General features: G+C 47.6%; 1 protein-coding gene across 2 annotated transcripts; it reads left to right on the top strand.

Annotated features, from left to right (window-relative positions):
• The first annotated feature begins 1,272 nt into the window (after positions 1-1,272).
• On the top strand, positions 1,273-18,358 carry CRYM (crystallin mu). Of its 2 annotated transcripts, none has more exons than XM_075010715.1 (8): positions 1,273-1,660; positions 2,958-3,015; positions 4,129-4,191; positions 9,539-9,640; positions 10,194-10,377; positions 15,440-15,561; positions 16,242-16,326; positions 17,619-18,358. In XM_075010715.1, the coding sequence occupies exons 1-8, from the start codon at positions 1,308-1,310 to the stop codon at positions 17,681-17,683; spliced, it is 1,032 nt and encodes a 343-aa protein (XP_074866816.1). In that variant the 5' UTR covers positions 1,273-1,307; the 3' UTR covers positions 17,684-18,358. The 2 variants fall into 2 exon arrangements, with proteins under 2 accessions (XP_074866816.1, XP_074866815.1); XM_075010714.1 differs by having other exon boundaries at positions 1,277-1,660; positions 2,958-3,108.
• The last annotated feature ends 5,350 nt before the right edge of the window (positions 18,359-23,708 follow it).

Below are 23,708 nucleotides of genomic sequence, written 5' to 3'. Positions count from 1 at the left end.
AGCCTCTACTGCTCTCAGCTGGGAGTCGGACGCGTCATCTTCACGAAGTTCCTCCACCGCTGAGGCAGCGGGTGTGGCCGGTGTGCGCCTGCGTAGAACCGCAAAGTTCCGTCCACACCGCACGTCTCCCTAGGAATGCCCCTCCCTCTTCGGGTGCTCGCGGGGTCGGGTCAGTGCAGGTGGCGCTGGGCGCACGTGGGAGCGGGTGCAGCTCGAAGGACTGTGCGCTACAGCTAACCAATGCGGGAGTCTTCCCGTCCCTGGGCTCGCTTGTTGTGTAGAGTTCCTGAGCAGCGCGGATGGCAGGAGGGGTCCCTCACCACAGCCCATGCGGGGTAGCGAAGAGACATTGCAAACCCTGGGTCCCATGGGAAGAGAGAAAATGCTCTGCCGGGCCCAGAATGTGTCATCTGCACCTGGAACAAGCAGGCTGCGGGGCTGGGCTGGCAAGGGGCTGGTTCCCTCAATAGAGCTTCCCTCCAAGAGTTAGTTACTCCCTGCCCACCTGCGCCGCGGGTTCACTCACCCTCTCTCCGCGGTGGGGGACCTGACATCTGCAGGGAGCGAGGCCCAGTAAGGGACACAAAAACAAGCAGGCCTGTAGCACCTTAAAGACTAACAATTTTATTGACTGGGGAGAGGGACAGCTTAAGCATTGGCCTGCTAAACCCAGGGTTGTGAGTTCAGTTCTTGAAGAGGCTATTTAGGGCTCTGGGGCAAATAGATTAAAAAAAAATTGTTAGGGATGGTGCTTGCTCCTGCCAGAGGCTGGGGACCGGACTCAGTGACCTCTGAAGGTCCCTTCCAGTTCTGTGAGATAGGTGTATCACCATACATTTTACATAGGTAGTGGGTGTTCCTGGGTTAGACACTTCATCAGATTTAATATGGTCCTACCCACCAAAGCTCATCACCTAATAAAACTGTTGGTCTTTAAGGTTCTATGGACTAAGAGGGCTACTTCTTGGAGAGAGGTACCTGTGCTAGTCTGTATTCTAACAAAACAAATCAGCAGTCCCATAGCGCTGTAAAGACGAACAAAATGATTTTGTTCATGTCCCACGAAAGCTCATCACCAATAAATCGTGTTGTCAGTCTTTCAAGTGCTACGTGACTGCTGATTCCCTTGGAGACAGTAAGGGGCAATAACGATTGAGGGCCGCACAGGGGGAGGGGGGGAGTCCCGAGGGCAGCGTGTGCCTTTGAATGACTAGGGAGAAAAATGACACGAGCAGCCCAGAGACCTGCAGCCACGAGATGCCCCCGAGCTGATCCATTATTTCCAAGATAAAGGGCCCACCTATCTAATGAGTGAGACGTGGCAGGAGGGTCACGTGCCGGTGAATACTCCAGCACGTTCCGGGGACCCACTAGGTGTCGCCCCGCACGGCGCACTCGCCGCAGCCTGGCTCGCGGGCAGCATTTGCAGCCAAGTCTCGCGGTCGGGTGGACGCAGCAGGGTCTGTGTCGCCCGTCCGCCGGTCACCATGAGCGCCGCGCCGCCGGTTTTCCTGGGCTCCGACGTGGTGGAGAAGCACTTGCACAGCGCCAGCCTCTTGATCCCATCGCTGGAAGCTGCCTTGGCCAATTTCTCCAGCGGCGCGGAGGGAGGCGTCGTGCAGCCTATGCGCACCGTGGTGCCCGTGCAGAAGTACGGCGGGTAAGTAGAGGGATGCCCGCCCCGGGGCCCCCCCACTTGCCCTGGGCCAGAGTGGGGAGCGGAGTTCTCAGGCACGTACGGTTAACTAGGCCGGCAGAGCCTTCTCGGGTCGGATGGGAACAGTCTGTATACTGTGGGGCTGAGAGTCATTGACCCAGTGGAAACCACTTCACCCTCTGCACAGCTGGTTCCAGCCCTTGTGCTCCTCTGTCACCTCCCGGCACCAGTGCTCCCTGCTAGATGAGCCCTTGGGCAGCCACCCAGCAGAGATTCTGGTGCTGTCCAGCTGATTAGCAGAACGTCCACAGCAGCCACAGTCAGCAGCTTGTTTCTACTGGTGGTTCACATCCCCTTATGCCTTGGTGCACATAACAAAACTTATGCTGCCCCAGATGGAAAAAGTGAGTATGAGTCCTGCCCTGCACCCTTACGCAATCGACTATGGTCTCTAAATTTCTGTGGCATCTGACGAAGCGGATCTTTGCCCATGAAAGCTCATGCTCCAAAATTTGTTAGTCTTTAAGGTGCCGCAGGACTTCTTGTTGTTTCTGAAGATACAGACTAAAACTGCTACCTCTCTGATACATTTCTGAAGCGTCCCACCCAAGCAGGGGGGTGGGGAGCTGGGCTGTGTGTTTTAAGGATAATAGGGGGGCAATAAATACTGTGGTAGGAAAAGAAGAGGGAATGCAATCCTGGCCTCCTCTGAGGTCAAAGGGAGTTTTATCATTGACTTCAGCAGGGCAAAGATTTCACCCTGTGAGTTGTGAACTAAAGCTGTGAATAGTCGTGAATAAGCCACTGAAGTTACACTGTACTAGAGAGCTGGGGTGAAATCCTGGCCCATTGAAATCAATGGCCAAACTGCCAATAGGAGTAGATTGGCTCCTTTTTTAGAAATCATCATCATCATTAACAACCATGGGCTCAGCGCCCATTGGTGTCTGATGCCTTTCTCACTATTTCCTTCCATCTCTCCCTGTCCAGAGCAGAGTGGCTTAGTTTCTGTAGACTAGCTCCACACCAATCTGCTATATTTTCTATGTCATTCTCTGTGTGGTCCGCCTCTCCTATTTGAACAGTTCATTATGCTGAATGCCAGGGTCCTTTTTAAGAAACCACACATTTAAATAGGCTAGAAAACGTTACACACTTTAGAAGTAGAGATGAGAGAAGGCAGGGCTAGAGAGAGGGTTTTTCATTATATTAAAGATGAAAAGAAGTTGCTTATTAACTTCTGGCTAGTTAGCTAACATGATTACATGTGGGGGTAAATTTGTATTATTTTCTTGTTTAGATTTTTAGGGGTCATGCCTGCTTACAGTGCAAGAGACGACACTCTAACAACTAAACTGGTAACCTTCTATGAACACAAAAAGGATTCTTCTGTATCCTCTCACCAAGCAACTGTATTACTTTTTGACCCAAGCAATGGTTCTTTAAAAGTTGTAAGTTCAGTGTACATAGCTACATTCTGTTTTGTTAACAATCTGTCCACATCATAATTCAGTTTTGCATTACATACAGAAAATAAAGCAGCATAACTCTGTTGATTTCAGAGGAGTTATGGTGCTTTGTGGCAGCCAGAGAATCTGGCCCTCAGGCTGTTTCATTTTTTGTGCTCTTGAGCTGATGATTTGAAGTGAAATTGTTTATCTGAAGAACCCTCCGCCTCCATGTTTACCTGATGTTTTAGGGGAAAGAAAATGTTGCCAAATATTTGGAACTGGTAAAGGCAATGCGAGTTCTATTGTTGGTGTCAGTGAGAATGGGGATGGGAGGCTGTAGTGGGCATTTTTTGATATTATCTTTCTCAGTTCAAAATGAGTATAATTGTTTGAGAAGAGTTAGATCTGCCAACCCCGGTGTTTTTGTACTCTGGCTTTTAATCTGTATCTGCATTTAAGTGTCTGTTTCTCAGAATGGCTCCACAATCCATTTCCACGTGATAATTAAATATACAGAGCCAGAGTCTATTGCATCCACCTGGGTGCAGCAGAAGGTTGCAGGGGGTTGAGGGGAGCACCTGATTATGGTTCCATAGAGCTGATTATGGTTCCATGATTCTCTGCCTGGACCCTTGCACAGCTTAAAACAGCCTAAATGTTGCTCCATCATATGCCTGTTTGCAATGGTCCCCAGCACTAGCCATGCAGTGTGTTCTGGCCATGCCTTCGTTGCCTTGAAACACCCCAGTGTTGAAGTCTCCAGGAAGTGTACTGTAGAAATGATTATATGGGGTCGATGCCATTGGCAGGATAATAACTACTTTCCACGCCCTTTACGCTGGCCGAGTGTCATGGAATATAGACTATTTTTGCAAGTGCTGCATTAATAATCATCTGCTTTCAGGTTTTCCTTGTTGCTTCACAGGATATTCTGATTTTTAAGCTCTATTTCCCACTTGGAGAAAGCATTTGGTATTACGTTTTCAGAGTTAAGGTTTGTCTGTTTTTCTTCTTTAAAAGGTCATGGATGGCAGTGTCATTACAGCAAAACGAACTGCTGCAGTTTCCGCGATAGCTACCAAGGTAGGTCTGATGCTTTATAAAATTGGTTGGAGTAGATAGTAGGTGTGTGACAAGGCAGCCCTTCCTTGGGTGCCCTCCCGCAGCATGCTGCTGCATGAGCCTTGAACCTGCCTCAGTTTCTCCTTTCTTCCAGAGTCCCCGGTAACTCCAGGTAGTTTTCCCACATACCGGTACCCTTTACAGCCTTTATTTATTACAAGTCCTAAAATTATAATCCAGAATCACTTAACACAATTCATGTTCCTCAGTATATCCAATCTTTCAAGTCAGAGAAGTCCCTGAGCATGTCATGTACAGCTATGCTGTCTCTCACTGCGTTCAGGCTCACAGGTACGGCTTCAGCAGCTCTCCGCACACTTATGATTCAAGTTCAGCTCCTGTGTCTCTCACCATTGCCTCTTCCCAGGCCCTCAGCCTGGGTTGCGTCTCTGCACTGTTTCATTCTCAGGTTTGTTTTCCCTTGGAGACGTCAGCACGATCACCCCTACGTCCTGCTGCAGTCTGTAGCTCTCTCGGGCTTTCAGCCAGGAGGCATTTTCCTGTGCCGCTCTCAGCCTTGGATGCCTTCTTCCCTCACTGGCTTGGGGAAACTTGCATGTGTTTCCTCAGTTGCCTTCCACTATCCCTGGCCTGAGCTGCTTTACTGCTCCACCACAAAATTCACAGCTCCTTCATCCAGGGACAGCCCACCTCAGCTATGCTGTCAGCCTCTGGATTGTCTCTTGCCATTGGGTTGTCTCTTCTAACTTCCAGGGCAGTCCCAGCCTCTTAATGACATACAACCATGGCACAACTGGATTGGAATATTGCCCTGTGACATAGTGCCATGTAAAATAGCTTAGAGGTCAGCCATGATTTAAAAGGCTTTTAATCCATGACAGTTCTGTTTACCCATGTTGATACCATATTTCCAAAGTCCATTATATCAGGATCAGTTAAATGGAGGGCTCACTGTAGTCTAATTAAGTCCCTAAGTTGGCCAAGCTCCAGAGTGCTAGTGGCTTGTTTACACTTAAAAACCATGTCCACTGCCAACAGTAGGTGTCAGCAACAGGATTCCCTCAACAGAGTTTCAGAGAAAAGCCCCGCATTCAGTCCCATGTTGTCTAGCCAGTTCAGAAGCAGAAGCTGCTATAGTGGCTACTGCTGAAGTGAACTAGCCACATTACTCTGAAAATATATTTATTGTTCAAGCCAACTAGCCTCGCTTAACCGGCCAATTAGCCGCATGTGCACCAAGGCATGTGCAAATGTGCAGCATGCATAGAAACACAGAAACTAGCTGTGGGTGTTTTGCTAATCATCTGGGCAGCTTCTGAATTCCTCCTGAGCAGCTGCTCAACTGCACAGCTTACAGGGAATGCTGGTGCCCAGCTCTGAAGGCAGCGAGCTGCCAGCAGCAGCGCAGAAGAGTGGAAGTGCCTTACCATGCCTTACTTTTACGCCACTGCCTTCAGAGCTGGGTGGCTGGAGAGTGGCAGCTGCTGACTGACGGCCCAGCTCTACTACAGCAGTGCAGAAGTACTCTTTGGATGGTGGAAAGTGGGTGGGCCTAAACTCGCCGACTACTAAGGTCACTCCACTAGGCTAGTGGGAGGGGCAAGTGGACCCAGGAAGCAATCAAATGCATGGGGCAACTAACAAGAAAACAGGCAGGGGGTGCGGTTCACAGGCTTAAAATGAGGGATTCAGAGGGGAACACTGAGCAGAGAGCCCACGACAGCACCCACTGCTCCTCCAAGCTATCTAGGGAGTCAGTGAATGCAGCCCAGAGGAACTGTGCCTGGATGCGCGAGACAAGGGAGGAGTGGAAATAGACCCAACAGTCGTAGAGTGCCCCCCGCCCCATCTTGTACAGCATCCTCCGCCCAGAATTATAGATGGCTGCTTCAGCAGGGGCCAGAAGGACATTGATGAGGAGGTCCCATGACTTTGTGGGGCCGTGGATGGGATGTGCATAAATAGACAGGTGAGAGGAAAAGTGCAGCCAGAACCTCAGGAGGAGGTTCTGGAGGAGCCAGAATAGGAGCAGCAACCTGGCGCTCTCATGGTAGATGTGCACCATATTCCCCCTCACACCACAGAAGGGGCAGGCATCGGGGATGGGGTGAACCATGCCTGGTACACATTTGTGTTCACTGCTCTGTGGAGGAGCCACTGACTAATATCTCCAGCGGGCCTCAGGACCAGGTGGAGTAGAGGCTGGCCCACTGGGGTTCCTCACCTTCTCTGGGTGTCAGGTAGTCCTGCCGCTTGGTGTCAGGCCAGAACCTGAGGGTCGGGTGGTGGAGTACAAGTGTGTACAGGTGATCCTTCAGCGTGGTCTGGAAGCAGGCCGGGGGCAGGTCACACAGCCATCTGGGGGTCACAAGGGTCAGGAGGCTGGGAGGACTCATGCAACAAGGGCTGGAGCATAACCTCTCACTGGGTTCACTGCAGGAAGATGAGTGAGGGGTGCAGCAATGCCGTCCATAAAAGCTGGAGTACATGCAGGGGGATTGGATGGTGGACAGCCCCATGCACATCCACCCAGCTCCCTCTGTCGTCCAGGAGGTCTCCGACCTGCAGCGCAGAAGTAAGGATGGCCATACCGTACCATATTGCCCTTACTTCTATGCTGCTGGTTGCTCTGCTTTCAACGCTCAGACCCCAGCCAGCAGCTGCCGCTCTCTGGCTGCCCAGCTCTGAAGATGGTACCACTGACAGCAGCAGCACAGAAATAATGGTAGCAATGCTGCAGTCCTCCCCCAGTAACCTTGCAGCCCCCCCCCAAACTCCTTTTTGGGTCAGGACTCCTGCAATTACAGCACTGTAACATTTCAGATTTAAATAGCTGAAATCATGATGTGTATGATTTTTAAAATCCTATGACCATGAAATTGCCCCAAATGGACTATAAATTTGGTAGGATCCTATTTATGTGTGCACCGTTAGGGCTTTGAGTAAACATGGTGATAAATTACAACTGACCATACTAGGTTGCCTCTTCCAACTATGCCACTCCACCTAACTTCCAATTCAAAGTAGGAATACAGATACAAATAATTCTTCAACTACAATACCAGTTTAAAACGTTTGGCTAGTCTGTTAGTAGTGGGAATAAAGCAGATGACCCTTCCAAGGCTGTTGGTTTGCAGGAAGTTTTAAGTCCTCCAAGACCAAGAATGGTATACTGAAGATGAGCAGATTTGGTAAGTATCCTGGAATATTAGGAAACTCAAATTTTCTGGCCCATTAACTCACCTGCTTCCGATTAGAGACTAGATTTTCTTATTGGTTCTTATGCAGATGTAATTCCACCCAAGCCAATGGAGTGGATAGTCAACACAGTTATCCTCAAAAATCTCTCACTCCTTTTGGAGGGGAGAAGGGGCTAATAAAGAATTCCTTGGGGCAGAGGTGGGAAAAGTACCCAAAAAGTTACTTGAGTAAAAGTGCAGCTACTTTCTCTTCTGGGTACTTGAGTACAAGAAAGACACGACACGTCCATGTGTACTTTTACTCAAGTAGTTTTCCAGAGGGACACTGGTGAGTTGTACTTAAGTACACCCCTCTCCCCAAGCAGCCGTACTTTTATTCAAGTAACTTTTCGGGTACTTTTTCCACCTGTGCTCAGGGGTTTGACTATAGGGCTACTCTCAGCTCAGACCTCTGCTTAGAACCAGATCTGAAGTCTTTACACAGGCAAAGCTCCAGTGACTTCAAAGGAGCTCTGCATATATTAGAACTTCAAGATGAGACTCATACCTGCCACTGGCTACTCTGTGAGATTTTTTCAGGGCTGTTTGAACCCCTCATTCAGTTGTCACCTTGTCTTCTTCATGCCAGTTCCTCTTCAATAAGCCAACTCTTTTATGCAGAGACCTTTTGAAATCAATGCTACAGAGTCAGTGTAACAAGCATCCAAATGAGCTCTCAGCTTTGAAAAATCTGTTATGTGAGATGTTTTTATTTCTTTGCAGCAGAATCAGTTCAGCAGATATTGAAAGTGCCATGCAGTTCAAAGGCTGCAGGTGCAAGAGTACAATAGCAAATAGAAAAAGAAATGCAGGTGGTTGGAGTGAAATTAAACCAACCTTTCTTTTCCCTCCCCCGTTCCTGGTTGACACACAGGATGATTAATCAGGGGAATTCAGAGCTGCCAGAAGAGTGAGTTTGATGTCTTGAATCTCAAATCACCTTCTTTGTAAATATTAACTGGTGGACACAGATCCTGTTCTTAGAGAATGTCATCTGTAGTGTTCTAAATCAGGGACGTCCAACGTGGGTCATATCTGGCCAGAGCTGAAATGTTATCTCTCTTGTTTAGAAGGAAAAATAATTGTCCCAAACTGGCCCCATTTGCAGCAGTTTTATTGGCCTCAATGGCTACATCTACGCTAATCCATAGGGTGCTTTATTCCTATCTGCTGTTAGGAATAAGGGAATTTCAAAGTTGCTGGTGTCCTTGTGAAAAGGATCCCCATCTGGATGAGCCGCGCGGCAGTGAGCCGCATCAATTTCGAAGTGCCGCAGCTGCCGGCATGCTAATGAGGCGCTGAATATGTATTTCAGCGTTTCATTAGTAAACTTCGAAATGGCCATTTGCATGGCCATTTCAAAGTTTTGGGCTAATGTAGACATGACCAATATGAACAAGTGGCGAGTAGGAAGTTTTAGGTCTAGTCTTTTTTTCTTCTTCCTCTTCCTGCTGTTACCAAAAAGCAAAGAATGAGAATGAACACTTGGACTGAGGCTAAATTAGGGGATTACTCTCTGGGGTACTCTTCCATTACCCCAGTTTTGGAAGGCACATTGTAAAAATCATGGTGTCCTACAGGATTGGGAAAAGCCACTTCATCCTTTCTTTGAGTGGTGTCTGCAGCAACAATGTCTAATCTGCAAATTCTGTGGGATAAGGACTGTAATTGATAGGGTTTCATTCTGTTCTAATATACCAGTGCAACTACTGGTAGCAATGGAATTGCACACACGTGAATGAAGTCCTGTCTATCCTGGGGATATTTATACTGTTATAGCTGATGTGGAGTAATCCCTCTGGGTTGGTATTGTGCCCTGGTGTAAGCCCTGTTTCACCTAGTACAGCATGCAGACTGGGAATCGATAATGGTGTAACTCCATAGATGTAGCTATAGCAATGTAAATGCGAAAGTGCAAAATGAATCAAGCTCACAAAAGTTTCCCCATTAACCCTTCTTCTCAATGATCCCTCTGTACAAAGCTGAAAAATAAATGCTCTAATGTAAATGTGCCCACGATTGCGGAGTTGTAATTTAAAAAGTGGATGATATCACAACTGTTTCTTTCATGACTGTCGCCACTGATTTCTTTTTTTAACGTATTCTAGTTCTTAATGCCGGCTGATGCAGAAGTGCTGTGCATTCTAGGAGCTGGTGTTCAAGCCTATAGCCATTATGAGCTCTTCACCGAGCAGTTCTCATTTAAAGAGGTAAGCCAAAGAATGCAAAGAAAGAGGGAAGTTTATTTTTCGTAATTGTCTTTCAATCACACCAATAACAAAGCATAGAACAATCATTAGAGTTGTATCTAATGGCTTCTGCACATTTTAACAAAATGTCTCTAGAGAGTATAACAATGCCTGGCACTTTTGTAGCCCTTTCTTCTCCTATCTGAAAGCATTTTAATAAAACCTGCTGGAAACAAAGTCAAGATTCAGACTTACTATTTTCTGTATGTGAGAAAATCCCACTAAACATACCTTACTTTGTCAAGATGCCTGCAGCCTTGATCTGTTTAGATTTTCTATTTAAAATGTATTTTATAAGCATAAAGATACCCTGAAATGTTATACTATCAATGCAAGATAATCATGAAGATGTACAAGCATAGACATTAACTCTACCACCTGTTATTTGCCAGGGTGAGTAATGATAATGAAGAAAACTCACTGAGCTTTTTAAAATAAGGGCTTGTTTGGGAATTTCACAAGGGTGGGTTATTAGCATATATCATCTCTACTTGCTTTTCATTTTGCTTTGCAGGTCAGGATATGGAATCGCACTAAAGAGAATGCTGTGAAGTTTGCTCGCTCTGTCAAGGGTCCGGTGCGGGTTTGCTCCTCTGCTCAGGAGGCTGTCACCGGAGCTGATGTGATTTTAACCGTCACAGTGGCAAGAACACCAATATTATTTGGAGAGTGGATAAAACCAGGTGCCCATATCAATGGTATGCCAGGCTCCATTCATTAGAGGGGTTCTCTGCTATTCATTATCATTATGATTTAATATGGCTCTGATGTGCTCAGGGCTTTGGTGTATATTACTCACAAAGAAAGATGGTCTCTCTCAAAATAACCACTTCTCCTTTTTGAGCACAGTCCTGCTGGCTGCCTGGAGTCAGTGCTATTTAGAACAAGCAGTCCTGTGGCACCTTATAGACTAACAGATATTTTGGAGCATAAGCTTTCATGGGCAAAGACCCGCTTCATCAGATGCATGAATGGAGGGGGGGGATTCAGAGGGGTATTTAATGAGCAGCTGATATCTTTACAGTGATGGCCAACAAGGAGTTGCCTTGATGTCCATTTCATCTTAGATTTAAACAATGCCCTAGAAACACATTGTTGCCAAAGTGATTTTTACTAACACTACTGTTTCCCTGGTATTTGTCTTTTCTCCTGCCTTTGTTTTGCAAACTTTTCTGTTTCTTTTGGGGGTTTAATCTCTTTGGCTATGTCTACACGAGATAGTTTTGCCAGGAAACCTGGGCTGTTGTTGGAAAAAACTGCAGCGAGTCTACACGCTAAATATGCTTTGTCAACAGTCGACAAAACCTGGCACATCTGCTGGCAGTGTTATACCTCCCCCCAGTGCTTTTTTTCCTAGGAAAAAGTTGCCAGATCTCAAGCCTCAAATCCGCCCACCTCCAGTGCAGTCCCAAACTGCCACCAGGCTTTACGTGCTCCCCTGCCCCCCCGCACCCCCAAACCGCCAGCTGACTTCACACACACACACACACACACACATGCGCGCGCGCGCGCGGCCCCAAACTGCTGCCAGGTTCCCCCCTCCCCCATGGCCCAAAACTGCCAGAGTTTCCAGTCAGCCATTCTATCAAGAGACGGCTGGGCAGTCTGACTGCTCTCTGTTGATAGAATCATAGAAGAGTAGGACTGGAAGGGACCTCGAGAGGCCGTTGAGTCCAGCCCCCTGCCCTCATGGCAGGACCAAGCACTTTCTAGACCATCCCTGAAAGCCATCTATCTAACCTCTTCTTAAATAGCTCCAGTGATGGAGATTCTACCACCTCCCTTGGCAATTCGTTCCAGTGTTTGATCACCCTGACAGTTAGGAACTTTTTCCTAATGTCCAACCTGAACCTCCCCTGCTGCAATTTCAGTCCATTGCCTCTTGTTCTACCCTCAGAGGCAAGGAAGAACAAGTTCCTTCCCTCTGCCTTATGACACCCTTTTAGATACCTGAAAACTGGTATCATATCCCCCCTCAACCTTCTCTTTTCTAAGCTAAACAAGCCCAATTCTTTCAGCCTTTCTTCATAGGTCATGTTCTCTAGACCTTTGATCATTCTCGTTGCTCTCCTCTGGACCCTCTCCAATTTGTCCACATCCTTCCTGAACTGCGGTGCCCAGAACTGGACACAATAGTCCAGGTGAGGCCTAACCAGTGCAGAGTAGAGCAGGAGAATGACTTCTCGTGTCTTGTTCACAACACACCTGTTAATGCATCCCAGAATCATGTTTGCCTTTTTCGCAACAGCATCACACTGTTGACTCATATTTAGCTTGTGGTCCACTATAACCCCTAGATCCCTTTCTGCTGTACTCATTCCTAGGCAGTCCTTTCCCATTCTGTATGTGTGACACTGAGTGTTCCTTCCTAAGTGGAGCACTTTGCATTTGTCCTTATTAAACTTCATCCTGTTTACCTCAGCCCATTTCTCCAGTTTATCCAGATCATTTTGAATTATGACCCTATCCTCCAAAGAAGTTGCAACCCCTCCCAGCTTGGTATCATCTGCAAACTTAATAAGTGTACTTTCTATGTCAATATCTAAATCATTAATGAAGATATTGAACAGAACCAGTCCTAAAACAGACCCCTGCAGAACCCCACTAGTTACACTTTTCCAGCAGGATTGAAAACCATTAATAACTACTCTCTGGGTACGGTTATCCAGCCAGTTGTTCAACCACCTTATAGTAGCCCCATCTAAGTTGTATTTGCATAGTTTATTGATAAGTATATTATGTGAGACCGTGTCAAATGCTTTACTGAAGTCTAGGTATACCACATCCACTGTTTCTCCCGTATCCACAAGACTCGTTATTCTATCAAAGAAAGCTATTAGATTGGTTTGACATGATCTGTTTTTAACAAAGCCATGCTGGCTGTTCCCTATCACCTTACCACCTTCCAATTGCTTGCAGATGATTTCTTTAATTACCTGCTCCATTATCTTTCCTGACACAGAAGTTAAGCTGACTGGCCTGTAGTTTCCTGGGTTATTCTTGTTCCCCTTTTTATAAATGGGTACTATATTTGCCCTTTTCCAGTCTTCTGGAATCTCTCCCGTCTCCCACAATTTACTCTTTTGATCCACATTTATGTATGGATGCAATCTGTCTACAGAAGTTTTGCCAGGAAATCCCTTCTGACAGTGACTTCTGTGGACAGAGGCTTTTCGTGTAGATGTAGCCTCTGATTTCAGTGAGAGTTTTGCCTCAGGTAAGGGCTGAGTAAAAACAGAGAGAACCTCAGGGTTTGGTCCCTTCACTGTGTTTTTTTCTTTCAACGATGTTTTCTGTTGATGATGTTATTGCCCTAGAATGGCATATATTTACATTATTTACATTGATTATGTTAATTAATTTCAGATGCCCTTGTGCACTGTCCAGTGAAACAAAGACACTTGTCAAAGATACAATTTAACTGAAGTTTCCCACGTTTCAAAAGCCCCCTGACAATTTTTCAAACTTAGTTTAATTCTTTGTGGGTGACATTGTTATCTGTACTGTCTCACAGCCTGAAGGTCAAGTGCACAACCAGAATCAATTAGTGCCTTCGTTGGCTGAGGCAATGTATACACAAAGACCACCTCTGCTTGTTTTGTTTTGTTTTGTTTTCTTTTTTTCCCAGGGACATTCCTACTGCATGAGTCGGCATTCACACAACACTGGGGTTCTCATATCCCTACTGTCTGTAATTGTAGTTGTAATTGTTCTACCAGTCAGATCAATATTAGTGGTGTTTGCTTGTACAAAAGAAGTTGCTGGTGCTAATAGTTTTACATTTTATGAAATTATATGCCTTTGTTCACGAAGCTGTTGAGATAAGTAAAGCTCTATCAGTGAGCTCAGATTTTACTGTTTACACTTACACAATTAGAAGAAAAGAATGGAAACTGTACTACTACTATTTAACCCTAGTACTCCGCATGGAGCAAAGGGCATCTGCAAGTCTTCTCCACTTCACTCTGTCTTGGAACAAAACTTCTAGCTGGCTCCTGGAGTACGCCAGTTGTTGTTGTTGTTGTTGTTGTTCAGTCTCAGTAGATCTTCTCCACGTTGTCTGAAGTCTTCCTCTTTTGCGTTTTCCTTGCGGGTTCCATGTGAGAGCTTGTCATACTCTGCTGGATGATGGTTTTCGGAGAGTGGGCCGAGCCAGCCCCACTTTCTTCTCTTGATTTCAATGTCAATAGGTTCTTGTCGTGCTGTGTTGGAAACTGTGAGGGGTTGCCGTGCAGCAAATTGCTTCTTTGGTTCTGATCTAATAATGATAAGTGAGGGATCTTTTAATTACATTTCTCTCTCTAGGCATATTACATCAAGCCAGTCAAGATTGATATTGCTTAATAAAAAAGATGTAGGAAATTCAAGGCATTTACAAATGAGCTGAGGAGAGGGAAGAAAAGAGCGGCACAAGAGAAAAGGAAAAGCTGGGAGATTGGGACATTTACCTTAGTTATTTCCGTTGTGCAGAGGAGGATGTTACACTGACAGCATCCAGCATTGAACCTTTTAGCCGGGCTTTGTCAGGAGCAACAGGGAGAGGGTGAAGATCAGAAGAAGGGGTTGGTAGGATAAGAGAGGACATAATAGAACTGCAGAGCACTGGCCAAGCCTATTCTTGGACAGGCTATGAAACTGTAATGAACCATGCAGTTGTTTGTTAGTTAAATAACTTCATTGGTACACTTTTAATTTGAGAAGCAGTTGGACTTGGCAGTCTTGATGACTGAAAAGGTCTGTAGATTATGATGAACAGTGTTATATGAGTGCAGAATACTCTTATTATCTGTATCTGAGATACAGTTTAGGCAATGAGAGGGTGAGCTTCCCTGTATTGCATTGCCATGTCAGATGATCCCTAAAGGACCTCCTGGAAGGGCAAAAGGGTAGCTGAGTCAGCATTGGTTCTAAGAAAACAATTGGCATGGCTGGTTTTGTATCAGTTTAACTGATGTAAGATGGGTGGGTGGACATTGCGAGAGTGGAAACACACTGGACGCACACAAAGCTCTTAGGCCAAACTGGGGAATACACCAATGTAAGCAGTAACACGGAGGAGTTGCAGGTTTATTGGCAGATGTTTCCCTGTGATTACTTTGTAGGTGCTATGCAGAGTTCTGTCTCCTATTCTCTGCCCCCAGTGTGACACTTTCTCGTTGCTAGGCCTTTGCTAGGGGTAGAGAGGTAAGTAAGAGGGCCGAGCCTAAGAGGAAGAGTCTAATGACAAATGCTAACAAACAACCCTGCTTCCCTTGAGAGTTCAACCTGCCGTTGTGGGTTTGCTCCCACGAGTTTTATTTTACTGTTAGCAGCTTGATCCTGCAAAGGGACTCGTTCATTTCAGTGGTCCTGGTCACACTTCCATTGAATGCAAGGATTTCAGTGTCAGTAGGATGAGACCCAATGAGAGCTGAGGGAGCTCAGCAGGCATAACAGGAACTCAGTGCTTTGGAAGATTGGCCCATAGGGACTCAATGCTTCTTTGACAGCAGTGGGAGCAGAAGGGACTCAGCTGGATCAAACCCTAGATGCAGAATGTACACTTCAGTCTTAATGGAGGGAAGCCCAGAACTTTGCCCAGTCGATCAGGGTGTTGTTCTGTATCAGTGACTTGTCCTCAAGGTTAATTTCAAGCCATTTGTGCATGAGTGATGGCAATACTGTGGTAAGACATTATTTGCCTCTGTTGAACAAGGAATGTGTCTCTGTTAAATCCATTTTAAATATTTCTCTCTGAGGCTGACCGCTTTAATCTTTTAGCTGTTGGGGCAAGCAGGCCAGATTGGAGAGAGCTGGATGATGAAGCGATGAAGAATTCTGTCCTGTATGTTGATTCTCGAGAGGCTGCTCAGAATGAATCAGGCGATGTTATATTATCTGGGGTAAGTAAGTCTTTCTTAAATGGGAGTTCTTCACCCCTTTAGTGCTACTTTTGCATTGCACTGTTTCTCATTGTTTTCCAATCCATCCTTTATTAGATCTACACTCACCCACACTTTTATAGCTATGTTTAAAAAAGGATTCCAAATATCTCACTTTCATCCCAGAAGGTCCCAAAGCAATATATACATGATGGGACAAATTCTGCTCTGCTCTGTTTATGCCCCCGGCATAATTAAATTGGTGTGTGGAGTATGGCAGCCAGACAGATGGCTGTCATACTGCACAAAATTGAGTTGAGAGGACCTTTTGTCGTGCCCTTACACAAAGTGCTAACAGGTATTTTTAATGTCTACATTTAGTAGCCTGGGGTTTCATTTTTAAGGTTTCATCAGAGAGGCCAACACACTGTAAACTATATGGAACTCATTTTATCTTTGTCAGCAAGGTAATTGGTCAATCATTTTGGCTGATGCTTTTCTCTGAAAACCATATTATTCTGGGATTTCTATCCAGTTTCTAAATTACTTGACTTAACACTGATCTGTTTTACCAAGGAGGGGGGTCAGTTACCTACCTTTCCAATATTTTTCTCTTCTTTCTTTTAAAATCACTCAAAACCAGTTTCTTTCTCTTGATGGCTGTCATGGATATCAAGCTGAAATGTGCATTGGTTTCACAGGCAGAGATTTTTGCCGAGCTGGGAGAGGTCATAAAAGGAACAAAACCAGCCTTGCCTGAGAAAACAACAGTGTTCAAATCACTGGGTAAGAACAACATTCTCCTGTGTGTGCATCTGACAAGGAAAAATGCCTTGTTATTTACTACGTCCCTCTCACCTGGGAAAGTTAATGACCTTCAAAGTTGTTGCCCCAACACACACTATAGAAGACAGTAACCACAGTATGCGACATGTATTTTTCCCTCCTTTCTCAATTTATGAAGATTCAGCTAATCAAAATTGCAAACATGAGAGAAAATTACATTGCTCTTTTTGGTTAAGGTCCATTTACTCAACTCAGGCCCATGTGCAGGGGGGTGGGGACCCTGCAAAGTGTGTGAATGCACCTCTCCCCCATGTCCTGTTTTTCTCCCTGCTGCGTTATACTGGGGGAGTATGCAGGGCATGATGGGGGACCTGAAGGTATCCTGAGAGCTGTAGTTCCTTGGCCAGCTCCCTGCTTAGAGAGCTGTCCCTAAGGCAGAGAACAGACTACATTTCCCAGCATGCTCTTGAACGCAAGCAACAAGAAAGGGAGGGGGATGAGGAAGAAACTATGAGACCCCTGAACAGCACTTGCTGTGCACGAAGAGGGCTGCTGCGAAGCGGCAGCATTGTGAGCGGAGAACATGGGTGCACAGGCAGTAGGCGGCTGTGGTCCAGCTCTCACCCTCAGAAGACTGGACTATTTTGGAATATTGTTTTTCACTTATGATATTACAAGATCCCAGAAAATAATTTCTATAAAACCTTTATTACTGTGTAATTTTTAGTATAACAAAATGATTTTATCCATCACTGTTTCCACTCAAATTTTTTATTAACCTCTCTTCTGTGCACTCATGGCATGACCATTTTGAACTCCTTTATATTTTAAAAAAATTGTGGTCCACATTCACAAAAAAGGACGCACCCGCCCCCTGCAGAAATCATCACTACGTTGCATAGTCGCATAGCTCCAATCTGAATGTCCTGCTCTGGTGCCCCTGAAGTCTGGTTGACTTGAAGGTGATGGGACAAAGAAATACGGTGTTGGCAGTGATAAGAAAACTGATTTACCATGGTCAAAGCTGAATGACCTGTTAGCAGAGAGCCATTGTTTACAGTACGGATACTCGTCCAATGGGAATTAGATGGAAAAATCAACAAACTCCCTTCACGCAGGGCACCTAGTAGCTATCCAATAGTGGTCTTCTTATCACCGGACTAGTTTCCTTGATTGCGGTGTGAAAGATTCTCTAGTCCATTGTCTAGTCATTCTCTTTCCCTGTGAAATTAAATTGTTCCATTCCACTTAAGTATTGGCTGTAGGTGACTTTTTTCGGTTATATATTTCAGGGATGGCTATTGAAGACACAGTGGCAGCAAAATTAGTTTACGATTCCTGGTTAGCTGGTAACTAAAATGAAGAGCCTGCAGCGCTAAGACAGAACGATGTAGAGAAAATGGTTTGCGCTTTCTTTTCTTGTGCCATATCTTTATGAGGAAAGGAAGTAATTCCAGCGGAAATACAGTTCTTTATAACTTTCAGTAGTCAATATTAAAATTACAATATATGCCACATTTACTGTTATCCTTTAATATCAGGTATCTAATGTTTGTAAAGTCACTAACAAACCTATGTCTGTACATTTTTCTATCCTTTGAAATAAGCCACTTTTGCTCCCTAATGTACCGTAACTGGCAGAAAAACTATATGCAGATTTAATGTTTGTGGAGAGCTGATTGGTACTGTGGTAAAAGGGACTAGCGTGGAGACTGCAGTTTAAATCTGGTATCCTATCGCTACGGATAGCTGTCTCACTTTAAATCCCAGCGAGACCTGTTCTCAGCGAGCTGGAAGCACCATCATTCACATATACGTCCATCCATTTTCTAGAAAGGCCTTGAGAGACCAGAGATGCTTTAGGTTACAGTTAGAGAGTGTTAATCAAAAAGGTTAAGTAGTTACTAATGTTCATTGCCTTGCCATGCTGGGACTTAATATGATCAGCTTCTGATGGTCATGAGATTCATACAAAACTGTAATCTTTGACAGTTTTTTCTTTAAAAATAAATAACACTGAACTTATTCTCTTGGACGATTTCATGATTTAATTAATACGTTCATAAATTTTCTCCTAAGCCTCTCTTAGGTGAGAGGCATGCTGACTTATTCTTGTGAGAGAAACTGCTTCCCAGTGCAAAGACAAACCTTTTGGCTATGTCTACACTAGAGCAATCTGTCAACAGAAGGTACTGTTGAAGAGGCCTTCCAACAAAACCTCTGTTGACTGATTGCATCCACACACAAAAGCAGATGGAAGAAAGTGATTCTCGCTGTCGACGGAGAGCAGCCAGACTCCCTGGCTGCTTTCTTGATTATGGGCCACGGAACCCCATCAGACAAGGTCACATAGATAGCAAACCCTTTTGGGAGCCCCAGCCAGGGATGCCCTTAAAGGGCCTCCCACCCCACCCCGCAACCCACATTCACTGCCCATGCTGAGGCTTGCCTACCTCGCTGAGGGGCAACAAAGCTACCACAGGACTCATAAGCTTTCTTCTAAGAGAATTCCTTCTTTCCAGTCAGTCATGGTGCCAGAGCAGCCCCTGGGTTTGCCCTGGGCCCAATCCCAGCTACTTGAGCTGCTGCTCATTCTGCTGATGGCCATCCTTCAGCTCCTGGGCAGTGCGGGGGGGAGACACGCTTGACACTGGGACCGAGGAGCACGGCCTTGGTGCCCCACCTGCGCTCACCCCCTCCGGTGACGGGGGGTGGGTCTGGAGCAACACCACCAGTGCCAACTTGTGGGACAAGCCGGTCGTGGGGCAGTGGGACAACTATTATTTGCTCTAGAACGTCCACACGCAGGAGGAGACCTTCTTGGTGCTGTGCACCTGGCTTGCTCCAGCCCTCCACAGGTAGGATACCCAGATGCTGCTCGCCATTCCCCTGGAGAAGCAGGTCGCCATCACCCCAAGGAAGCTCCCCATCCTGGACAGCTGCCCCTCGGTGGGCAACCAGTTTGGCATGGTGAAGTCCACCATCAGGGCCGCTGTCCTCATGCAGGTATGGCACTCTTGGGCTGCAGGCCCTGCGGCGGGAAGTGGGGTCTCACCCAAAGGGGACCTTGAGAGAGCAGGGTCGGGGGGTGTAAGGGATGAGGTTGGGGAGGAGGGGAGCCCCATCCCTGTGAGACTATGCTGAGCCACCCTCACACAGACCCACTGCTGGGGGAGTGGCCTTTCAGAGAGGGTGCCCAGAGAGCTCTGCAGGGAAGGGGCAGGAGGGGACAGGGGACCCCTTGGGTCCCAGGGACTCCCTCCCTCAGTTTCTCACGCTTGTGTTTAGTCTCCTCCCCTTGAGGTAGTGATGGCCATCAACACATTTCTGCTCCAGAGGGTTGTTGTCTGCATTGCAGACCCGGATGGAGTCATGGCCAGCTTCACCACCCTGGGGTTCCTGAATTGCTTCAGGGCCATCGACGGGACCCACATCCCCATCTGTGCCCTTTACCGCAGTGTGGCATGGTATATAAACCGCAAGGGATTCCACTCCATGGTGCTTCAGGCCCTGGTCAACCACCGGGGACAGTCCCTCGACGTGTCTGTCAGGTGTTTGGGCTGTGCACACGACATCCGTGTGTTTCACAACTCCAGCTTATGCTGGAGGAGGGAGGTGGGCACCTATGTCCCCTGCTGGAAGCTGGTGGTCGGGGACATGGACGTGCCTTTGTGCATGGTGGAGGACATGGTCTACTCCTTCCTGCCCTGGCTCATGAGGCTGTATACCGGCCATCTGGACCCAACCTAGGACTTGTTTAATGCCTGTCTAAACTGGCATTTTCAGTGCCTCCTGATCCAGCTGGAAGATGGGGAGAACAATGTCCCCCAATTCATGGCCACCTTTTGTGCCCTACAAAATCTTGTGGAGGGAAAGGAGGAGGTCTTCTTCCCACGGTAGAGAGCGGACAGTGGCCACCGCTATGAACAGCTGGATACTGCATCAGTGCTACAGGAGACCTTTGTCTGCGGCTCCCAATGACCCTCCCTAGGGCATCCCCACAGGGGCCTCAGGCCCCCAGCTCTACCCTATCCCCACCACGACCCCTCCCTTTGCCTCCTCACCTCTCCCTGACCCCGCCCCAATAACAAGAGACACAGGGGTGGTGAAAAAATAAATTGTTTACTCAACAATAGAAAAATGTGTAAAAGAAATGTTGCCATAATAAACTATTTACAAAGTGCAAAAATGATTAGCTATCTATGAGGGTGGGGGACACCAGTTTAAGGAGGGGGCGGGGGACTGTTACTGCGACTCTGCAAGAGGGTGGGACCCTAAGTGGCATTGGCCTCAGGTTCCCCTCCGCTGTGGGTTTGGGGTCACTGTCAGGGCTGGCTTGGGGCTGGGAGCACGCGGGGAGGTATGGATGGGTTGGGGCTGCAGCAGGCATGGGCTGAGCAGGGGAGGGGGAAGGCAGCAGGACAGGAATGGCAGAGGGTGCGAGGGTAGCGGGGGGAGCAAACAGGGGTGCCTGGGCCAGGAAGGCCTGCCGGGTGACAGTAGCAGCATCAAACCTGGCCATAAGCTGGTCCCAAGCCCACAGCCGCTGCTCCAGGAGGTTGGTGTGCTTCCTGAGGGCAGCGGTGTAGGCCTGCAGGGCAGCCTCCTCAGTCAGCTGACAGTCCCTCCAGCTGTGGGCCCGCCCCTGCAGTGGTTGAGTGCTGGCTGGCACAGTTGCTGGCTCTGGGCGAGGGATGGGGCTGGCCCAGCCTTCCAGTGGTGCAGCCGTAGGAAGAGAAGGAGGAATGAGGGTGAGTCGTTCTTGCCACACAGCCCACCATGAGCAGCAGCAGCATCCACTCCGGGGACAGGGATGTTCTGGGAGCACATGCATGTGTGCCCTGCTGCACAGGGACTTCGTGGTGCCTTGGGTACAGGGCTGACGGTTGCAGGCCCCACCACACCTCCCACCCAGTGGCCTAGCAGCCAAGGTGGCGGGTGTCTGGCCACAGAAGGTTCCCAACATGTGTGATGGGTAAGCTGGGCACAGCCTGGCCCTCCCCAGACCTCATCCCCCACACATGTGTCTCATGGCACTGGCCACAGGAGCAGGTGCTGAGTGTCGCCTGCGGGCATGCCCGTGGTCTTCTGTGATGTGTCTGGGGTTGCGCCAGTGCCTGTGTTGCTGGCCAGCGTTCGGATGTGGCAGGGGCTGGCACCCCCACCATGCCCTGGGGTGTGCAACACATGGGGTACTTACCTGAGGGTCCCTCAAAGAGGTCCAGGGATGTCCTGCATGTAGCCTGGCTGGAGGATGCTGAGTCCAGGACCATCGTGAGGCCTCTGTCACTGGAGTCTTGGTCCAAGGGTGGCTCTGTCTCTGGCTCCAACAGGGTCCCAGGCTGGTCCTCTTCCAGCTCTGGCTCCAGCAGCGGTGGTGGTGGGGGGGGGGGCTCCCCAGCTGTGTCTACAGTGGTGATGATGGTGGGGGGGAGATGTTATTGCTCCTCAGGAGGCTGCACAGTTCTTCGTAGTAGGGGCAGGATGTGGGTCCTGTCCTGACCTCCTGCCTCTGTCCCCAGCCTGGGTGTTCCCAGCCTGAGCTCTTTCACCTTTGCCTGGACTTGTGCTATTGTCTGGTAAGGGTGGCCCCCTGCCACCAGGGTGGTGGTTAGGCGGGGCATTCCTCCTCTTGGTGGTGGGGTCTAGGAGGATGGCCTCCTCCGTCCAGAGGCTGAGGAGGTCCCGCAGCTGGGGCCTGGCCCATGAAAGGGTCCTGTGCTTTGTGCCCTGGGGACACTTGGAAGTTGCCGCGGGGGAGAATTAGCTTAATGAAGTGTGCATATGCACCGCAGCACTTCATTAGTAATCTCCTGATACCCTACTTACCACCCTCCCTTCAAAGTTGGGAGCTAGTGTAGACACAGCTTGAGAGGGCCATTTCATTATAACAAAACTGCAGCATAATCCGAAAGGGCTTTCCAAAGGAGCCTAGAAACATGAAGTGGCCAGTCCTACTGAAGGTCAATGAGAGTTTTACCCCTCATGCGACCTTTGAAAATTCCAGCCTAGCTCTAGATATTTTTCTTCTTTCACATATCCCAGCATCACAGCCTCGGGATGACTGTCCTGTGCAACCAACATGTAAGGGAAAATGAAGGAGAACCTTTCTTATTTTTAGTAATCTTTCATTTTATTGTGGTTATTTGCTAAAACGTATTCTTAGAAATTAAAACGTTTCCTTCCTACGATTGGTTGCATTTTCCTGTGATTTTTAGCACTGCACTATCAACATGGCTGTCCCAGGAGTAAGTTACTTGCAGAGGGAAAAGAAAACAAGCCAGCTCTGCCTCACTCTTGAGACTGGGCTTCCCAGTCTCGGGTAATGCAGCACATACACTCATCCCTCACTAGACGAGCACAGTTGGTTCCCAGTTTTCTGCTCATAGGCAAAAACTTGTAAGAGAGACATTAAATTCCCATTAAATACACATTAAAGTCTCTGATTGGTAGCATGTGGCGCTGCTTTTGAAAGGTGAGTGAACCTTGGGTTGGGGGGATGAAAAAGGTTAAAAGCTGGGAGCAGTTTGGGGCCATGTGCAGGCGGGAGGGTCAAAAGCTGATGGTGGCTCTGGTGGAGAAGGTGGTAGCTGGTTCCTGGGGCTACAGCAGTGCCACCTGTGGGGGGGTGCGGTGGGCTGGGGGAGTTCAGGAGTGGGTGTTGGGAGCAGGCAGAGCTCCAGAAATGGGGCTGTGGGTCTCCCTGCCCCGCCGGCCGGGGACCCCACGGCTGGCTCATAGGTGGGGGAAGTTCACTCTTTTAGTGAGCAAAGGTGTGTATTCGAGAACAACAAGAAGTCTTGTGGCACCTTATAGACTAACAGATATTTTGGAGCATGAGCATTCGTGGGCAAAGACCTGCTTCATCAGATGCATGAGACAAGAGACTCAGGCATCTGATGAAGCAGGTCTTTGCCCATGAACACTTATGCTTCAAAATATCTGTTAGTCCATAAAGTGCCACAGGACTTCTTGTTGTTCTCGAAGCTACAGACTAACACGGCTACCTCTCTGATAAAGGTATGTATGTATGTCCCTCATTTTAGTGAGTACTCGTAAGTAAAGTAGTCCTTAAACAAAGGATGAGTGTTTTGTAGTCACTGCCTGTCCAGTTTAGATGGTAAGCGTCATGAGAAAGGAGCCACATGCTTGTGTATGCTGTAAAGGGCTGAGCACACCATTGGGGCTGAACAAATAATTATGCAGGCATAAATTTGACTGGATGCTTTTACCATGGTGTATAAAATCCTTCCAGATGACAGGCACTGTGTAAATGTAGGTCATTGTTACTAATGAGTTGAATTTTGGGCCAACTATACAGACTTGTGAATGGGCAGAGGATCAGTTTAAACAAGGAAAGCTGTTCATGACACAGTAGATTT

The sequence above is a fragment of the Carettochelys insculpta genome, chromosome 16, assembly GCF_033958435.1.
Source record: "Carettochelys insculpta isolate YL-2023 chromosome 16, ASM3395843v1, whole genome shotgun sequence".
In the NCBI taxonomy this organism is placed as follows: domain Eukaryota; kingdom Metazoa; phylum Chordata; order Testudines; family Carettochelyidae; genus Carettochelys; species Carettochelys insculpta.
This window is presented reverse-complemented; position numbering and strand designations above follow the sequence as displayed.